This window comes from Hyperolius riggenbachi, chromosome 6, assembly GCF_040937935.1.
Source record: "Hyperolius riggenbachi isolate aHypRig1 chromosome 6, aHypRig1.pri, whole genome shotgun sequence".
NCBI classification, from domain to species: Eukaryota; Metazoa; Chordata; class Amphibia; order Anura; family Hyperoliidae; genus Hyperolius; species Hyperolius riggenbachi.
The window spans coordinates 135,875,226-135,883,202 of NC_090651.1; the positions used below are offsets into that span (position 1 = coordinate 135,875,226).

The 7,977-nt window shown below is 44.3% G+C and overlaps 1 protein-coding gene across 1 annotated transcript in view; it reads left to right on the plus strand.

The window, feature by feature from the left end:
- The window catches only part of LOC137522555 (putative ferric-chelate reductase 1), a 62,266-nt gene extending 55,373 nt beyond the window's left edge, over positions 1-6,893 (plus strand). Inside the window, exons 5-6 of the mRNA XM_068242634.1 lie at positions 3,800-3,932; positions 6,503-6,893. Of these exons, the coding sequence (XP_068098735.1) occupies positions 3,800-3,932; positions 6,503-6,562 (193 nt within the window). The 3' untranslated portion in view covers positions 6,563-6,893. The remainder of the gene's footprint in view (positions 1-3,799; positions 3,933-6,502) is intronic.
- The last annotated feature ends 1,084 nt before the right edge of the window (positions 6,894-7,977 follow it).

The following is a 7,977-nucleotide window of genomic DNA, read 5'->3' on the forward strand; positions in this document are numbered from 1 at the left end:
CGCGCACCACGCGGCGGCAGCAGCAGAGCCTATCTGGATGAGAAAGTTTGTCCAGATAGGCCAAACTGGTTAAAACCTTCAGGCTTCATTCACATTGAGTTCCACTTACGTTAGTGTTTGCATTGGGGGTTTTTTAGTTGCGATTTTTTTTTCGATTCCCAGTGCTTGGGTGGGCATCCCATTTTTGTGAAAAGCACTTTTCTAAGCGCTTTTCCCCAGCGTTTTTTTATTTCACTCCCTGATGCAGGTTAGGAAGAGAACTCTTTGACCCAGAAAAGAATAAATACAATGTATTTATTATTTAAAACGCGAACGCAATCAGCCCACAAAGCGATTTTGTGAGCATTTAGCACTCTTCCTATATCTTCCATTTTAGGTTCGCCTAAAAAATGGTACAGACCCCTCTTTGCCGACCGCAAAGGGGGCGCAACAAACCTTTTTATAGAGATTCATCACACAAGCATTTTGGAGGCGATTTTGAAAATCACTTCCGCTTGAAAAAAGGGCAAAAAATGCCCCCCTAGTGTGGACGAGCCCTCAGGGCATGTTTGCAGCCAAAATGTCTTTAAAAAAGGTGTACAAAAATCTAGACAGTGACATGGCAGAGCGGAATTAACCACTTAACGACCGCCTAACGCCCATAGGCGTCGGTGGGTCGTTAGCAGTATAGCATGGAAACGGCCGATCGAGCGGCCTTTCCATGCCAGTTCACGGAGACTGCCTTCGTAAACAGTGTGCGAGCCGCCGATCGCGGCTCGCACGCATAATGTAAACATGCGGGGAAGGAATCCCCACTGTTTACATCACACGGCGCTGCTGCGCAGCAGTGCCGTGACGTAGATCGGCGATCCCCGGCCTCTGATTGGCCGGGGATCGCCGGCATCTGATAGGCAGAAGCCTATTCTATCAGGCGCAGGACGGATATCCGTCCTGCGCCGCACAGAGGACATGGGAGAGGGAGGTAAGCAGAGGGAGCCCGGAAAACGCTGCGGAGGGGGGCTTTGAGGAGCCCCCCCACAAATCAATAGTAGCCGGCGGCGATCAGACCCCCCCTGCAGGACATCCCCCTAGTGGGGAAAAAAGGGGGGGGGAAGTCTGATCGCCCTGCCTTTTACCTGATCGGTGCTGCGGGCTGTAGAGCCCACGCAGCACCGATCATTCCAAAAGAGAACCCGAGGTGTGTTTAAAGAATGTTATCTGCATACAGAGGCTGGATCTGCCTATACAGCCCAGCCTCTGTTGCTATCCCAAACCCCACTAAGGTCCCCTGCACTCTGCAATCCCTCATAAATCACAGCCATGCTGTGAGGCTGTGTTTACATCTGTAGTGTCAGTCTCAGCTGCTCCCCCGCCTCCTGCAGAGCTCCGGTCCCTGCCCCCGTCCCTTCCCTCCAATCAGCAGGGAGGGAAGGGATGCAGGCAGGGACTGGAGTTCTGCAGGAGGCGGGGAGAGCAGCAGACTGACACTATAGAGATAAACACAGCCTGCTCTGACAAGCTGTTTGTCAGTAGCGTGGCTGTGATTTATGAGGGATTGCAGAGTGCAGGGGGACCTAAGAGGGGTTTGGGATAGCAACAGAGGCTGGGCTGTATAGGCAGATCCAGCCTCTGTATGCAGATAATATTCTTCAAACCCACCTCGGGTTCTCTTTAAGTGGTTAATGGCAAAATAGTTGCCAAAAAAATACATATTTTACGTAAATGCTATTTTTTTTAAAGAATTGTCAATGGCCGCTGAATTAAGCAGTTAATAGTGAAGCCCACTCACATGCTAGAATCAACACATTTGCAGAGTATGTTAAGGAAAACCGTGGGTACAAGGGGGAAAATACTTTATAGTTTTTGAGAAAATTTATTTTTAAGTTAGGAAAAAGTTATAATAGGAAAAAAAGTTTTGATATTTTTTAAATGCGGTTAACTGTCAGACGATGCTTTAACCTATCAGTAGTGTAGATTTACATATATCAAAACAAATAGCAGTGAAGAGCAGTGTATTTCATGCCAGTTTTCCAGGTGGTCAATATGTAGTGCGTAATGACCACCTGGAAACCTGGCAACGCTTTGGCCAGGGATCGCAGCTGCAATATGGCTGTATAAGGATCCCTGCCAAATTTAGCTATGATTTACGCATTAAAAATTTTAATTAAAAAAAAGACATGGGGGCGCTTTAACCCCTTGTCACCCAAGCAGGCTGGGATAGCCAGACTGGAGCCTGTACCGCGTTGGGCACTGCAGGCTGAACTATGCCATCACCACATGGTCCATGGTACGGGGGGGGGGGGGGCTCTGAAGAGAGGGGCAGCCAAGCCTCCCCCTCTTTCCCAGATCCCTTGTCCAATCCATGGACGAGGGACCCTTTCCCATTTCCAGTGCCCAGGAGAAGGTTGGGGCATTGACACCCTGGGGGGTCAATGGTGGCATCAGGGAGTCCCCTTTAAGAAGAGGACCCCCAGATGCCTGCTTCCTCCTGAGGTGAAATGATTGTAACCATTACCAATTTCCCCAAAGAGTTAAAAATTAAATAAAAACGCAACCATGAGAAAAGTCCTTAATATTCTTAATTAATCAAAATGCTTACCTTTAATTCATATTCCCACGACAGTATCCTTGAAAATGATCCAATGAATTTACCTTGATTGAAGATCTCTGCGCACCCGCTGTGACACACTCTGCTTGATGCTCCCCCACACAGCACTAGCTATACTACGTATGGCTGTGACTGAAAGCATGTTTAAAAGTGCCGCCAGGGCTTCCCATTGGACCATTAACAGACCAATGGGAACCTGGAGGTTGTAAAGCATGGGTTTATCCATGTTATTTTTTGCCACTAACCTACAAACATACATAACGTATAAAATGATGGGTGAACAAGAAGATAACACATGAGCAGGATCAAATGCTGCTCCCAATATTTGCTTGCATTAACCTTATTTTATCCATTACATAGTTTATGGCATAAACTAAGACTTTACATATGTAGATTTGTGTAAAATAACGTGTGTAAATCCGTATATAACAGCATAACACTGCTTTTTAATAGCCATCTATACTACTTAAAGGAGTACTATCAAACATAACCACTTTCTGTCTGTAGCATAAATCAAAATTGCAACAGCAGTCTGTGCGAAAACAGCATATCTTTCTGCTGTGCAGTGTAGTTTTTTTTTAAAAATTTACCTTATAGATGGCATCTGACACACTGACGGCGACGGGGAATGGGGCAGCTCATTACGTGAGAGGAAATTCCTTTTTTACAGTGCGGCAGTGCATTATCCTACTTTCATGTTCCTCCACATCAGAGTGCACTATACAGCGCGTGAGCCGCCGAAGCCTGCAATGAGGAGCGAGAGACAACCACTCTCGCTCCTATTCTGCCCAGCCAATCCGCCCCAGAGGGAGACTTCCGTGTGTCGGGCTGCCTATGCTACGCAACGGCAAGCATAAGCTGGAGGAGGGCGCGTCACTGCTCCTGAATGCATCAGAAGCAGGAGCCGAAGGGAAGGATCATGACGCGCCCTCCTCCAGCTTATGCTTGCCGTTGCGTAGCATAGGCAGCCCGACACACAGCAGATTGGCTGGGCAGAATAGGAGCGCCCATTCCCCGTCGCCGTCAGTGTGTCAGATGCTGTCTATAAGGTATATTAAATATAAAAAGCAACACTGCACAGCAGAAAGATATGCTGTTTTCGCACAGACTGCTGTTGTAATTTTGATTTATGCTACAGACAGACATTGGTAAAGTTTGATAGTACTCCTTTAACTATTTATTTTCTTGGATTAATTTTGTTTTTCCATTAAGGGCTACTGTGGTGCAATCAGAAAAGGTCTTCTGGACTAATGTTTTAAGCTGTACACTTACCTACAATGCTACATCTGCAAGTGGAACTGGTACAAGTTGCAGCAGTCCTGGTAATAATTCTGTTCAATTTTCTGTAAGTATTAGACATTTACGTACTTTGCAGCTTTCCCTGTATAACCTGTGTTGTTGGTTCTTATAAAATCATCTAGCATAAACAAACCGAATGGGAGTACAGGTAATATTTATTCACAAACTATGTCCCAACAAGGACCTAACCTATATGTACAAAATAAGTGACATGAGGAGTCACTGGTCAATCAGCTGGATTGTAGTCTTGTAAACCAGTGATCAACAGGTCTCCAAAAAACATATATACAAGTATGGGGAGAGACTTGACACAAGTGTCATAACTGTCAGTCTCACTTAAGTACTGATACACATATATATGCACGAAAGAAATAAAAATACGTTGCTGTGAGGTGCGAGGTCTTTGCTGATCCCCCCCAGTGCTGGCAATCAGTCAGAGGATACTGGGGTGTAACTAGTCCCACCACGGCAAAGTACTGTTAAAAGTAATTGCAAAAGCACATGGCAAATTAGGAGTATGGTAACATAACTGTGATGGAGGCTAAGTGTGAGACTGCCATCAATCACAGAGAGACCTGTATGCTCCTACACAGTAGTATTATAGCCATGAAACAAATGCCTTCACAGAAGGTATAGAGCTGGGGTAGAATGGGTGATATATACAATTTACAGTGCTAGTGTCATTCAACTAGGACTAGTTTCACTCTATAAAACAAGAGCTTCGTCAGGAAATAGAACACACAGTGTACAAATCATAAAAAGTATCCCCCCACCACAAGAAGTCCCACAGCAATATAGCCCAAGACAGAGCTCTGTCTTGGCTATATTGCTGTGGGACTTCTTGATGGCAGTCTCACACTTAGCCTCCATATGTCAAGTCTCTCCCCATACTTGTATATATGTTTTTTGGAGACCTGTTGATCACTGGTTTACAAGACTACAATCCAGCTGATTGACCAGTGACTCCTCATGTCACTTATTTTGTACATAGGTTAGGTCCTTGTTGGGACATTCTTATAAAATCATGTCTGGTTGATAGAAAAACTATAATAATCTAGCTCCTTGGTGCACAGCAATGTAGAATGCAGGAGAAATAGATATTAATCAGCACTTCATGGCTAACGGCTCTTGGCTATTACACTAAGAATAACAAAAAAGTTTTATTTTACAGCAACAGTTGTTGCTAAATACACATTCTAACACTGATACATTAGATATGGTATTGATTTCAGTGACCAAGTGTTTTTGGGCCTCTGCTGGCTGCAGACAAAACATTATGATCTCCAAACACATAATACTGTATTTTTTGGACTATAAGACTCACTTTTTCTCCCCCAAAAGTGGGGAAAAAGTCACTGCGTCTTATAGTTCAAATGCAGGGAGTTCCTGACTTGTGAACGCCTGCCAATACAAACCTCCAACCTGTCGCAATGGCAGGGACTCCCTGTACTGTGCCCATACAGAGGAGGATACAGGGACAAATGGAGGACACAGAACAACACAAAGGGGCATAGAGAAGGACACAAGGGGGACAAAAAGGGGCATAGAGAAGAACATAAGGAGGACAGAGGAGGATACAAGGGGGACAGAGGAGGACACAGGGAGACACAAGAGGTACAAGGGGGCATGAGGTATAATGCAGCATTATCCACAAGATTCCCTTTCACCATGAATGTACGAGGCTTAGTATATATTTTTTCCCCTGGTTTTGTCCTCTAAACCTTGGTGCGTCTTATGGTCAGGAGCATCTTATAGTCTGAAAAATACGGTAGATTTTACTTATCCAAAATCATATGGTATATTTTGTCAAGTCATTTTTGTGATCATTTTGGGAGACCATGAAGAGAGTGTACAGGTGTCCTCTGATGAACCAGAATAGTAATTTCAGCCCAGTGAACAATTTGGACATAGGAGGCGATAAGTATAGCCAAAGCAGCAAATCGGCATAGATAGCCGAGGCGTGGTTAAGTTACTGGGTTGGTACACAAGCAAAAATAGAAAAATCGGCACTAGATGCAGTCCTGGCAGGTCAGGGGATGCAGGTGCATGAAGCAAGTTGTGCCTCCAGTAGATAAATTATCAGTTGAAAAGGAAAAAAGAGCTTCTGGGCACCAAAATGCATAGTATGTGCTGCCTCTGAAGAAGCAGGTTATCCTGCGAAACGGCTGTTAGGCTGATTTCCATTGCATGTATGTTTTGAAGGTGTTGGGAGGATAAATTAAAGGTGACGTCTTTATGCATTTTGGTGCACAGAAGCTCTTTTTTCCTTTTCAACTGTTAAGTTACTGGGTGTAAGTGTTAGCCATAGGTGGGGTTAGCGTTAGGCATAGGTAGGTGTAAGTTGGTGTAGGCTTAGTGGTAGGTTAGTGTTCGGAGTAGATAGAGGGATAGTTAGTGTGAGAGAAAGGTCAGGCAAAGCAATAATAGAATATCGGTAAAATTACCACAACATGTTTGTTTTAAACAAGTTTACATGCCAAAGTACATAAAAGAAATACAGAAACTATATGTACATTTACTGCTATAATTTGTTGTACCTTCCATATGCAAAATACAAATTGACAGTCATGTATCACAACTTTTCAATCTAATTCATTTCCTTTCCCTTCATCCTAGGCTTCCATCCTGGTTGTGACACTCCTGGCTACAATGCTTACATGGCTTTTAAGACAGTGAAAGAAGATCTTATTGATTAAGGCAATGAGAAATTTGCTAAAAACAAAAAAAATATATATACAAGAAAGATGTTAAATTCTGACTTTTTAATGCAATGTGGTTTCTAAAATATTTTTCATATAATTTTAGTTGTGATTTATGATAGTAGTACATAGTTACATAATTAGCTTGGATGAAAAAAGACATTTGTCCATCAAGTCCAACCAGAAAAAATAAATAAAATATCATCCTGAACCTGTATGCTTAGTGTGCAAGCACACAATCATATAAGAAATGTAGATATATGGAAATGATGTACAATATTTACCCATGATGACGCTTTTCACAATAGAAACCCTATTCAAGTCATTTGTTTGTGCATTGTTGTACTGTATACATTTGTAATAAAATATCTATAATATTTTGTGGTACATCAAATGTGTTAACAACTAAAAGTCTGCTGAAACCTTTGTGTACTGTGCAGTGCAGATGGGAGGAGATACGATAGCACAGTACATGATGGCACTGCTTTCAACTGGTGGTTTAAAGGAAACTAGTGATAGCAGAACTGTTCGCTAGTGGTGCTCATCTGACCTAGGATATCCGAGGTACTCGGATATCCTAGCTCTTTTTTCACTATTCGAGCTCGAATACCGAACTCTAATAGTATTAGCTATCCGGGATATACTATTCGAGCACACTCGGATAGCAAGCAGCTATCCGGAGATATCCTAGCTATCCGAGCTCGGATAGCGTCACGAGCTCGGATAGCGTCACGACAGACATCACCTCGAGTCCTCACCAGCGAATCAGAGGGCTCCCAGCCCTCTGACTGCAGCCAATCACAGAGGGGGAGCCTGGCCAAGCCCCCCTCTATAAATAGCGGACGCCATCTTGCCTCACTCGTCCTGCTTGCGACTTACTGACTGATAGTACTGAGAGACTGCTCCAGTGCTTTTTGTCTGTGTGCAAGTGCATTCCTATTGTTCTAAACCAAGCGTTTTTACACTCCAACACTTGATCTTCAACTGCACTGCTTTGTATTGTAGATAGATTGTATTTTAGGCAGTTTAGTTTGTGTGATTACTAAGTAGGGACTAGGGAGGGAGACAGTCTGTCACTGGTGCTGCTGCAGGCCTGCAGCCAGCAGCTAGGCCCTGTGCCTAGGCAAGGCAGCCTGCCCTGCTCTGTGCTCTAGTCTCTAGTTACCTTACCTGCAGACGCGTAGCTTGGGGGGGTCGGGGTAGGACAAGTGCCCCGGGGCGCTGGGTCCCCAAGGGCGCCCAGCTGCTGTCATACCTCCGCATCAAAAACATAGGCAGCATCGGCGCTCTGCATTTATCGGGAGTCGGGACGGCTAGATCTAGCAGCTTCAGGATTCCATCAAGGACCCATCTCTACTGCAGGCTGTCTCCTCAGCGCCTGTTATCTAGTGT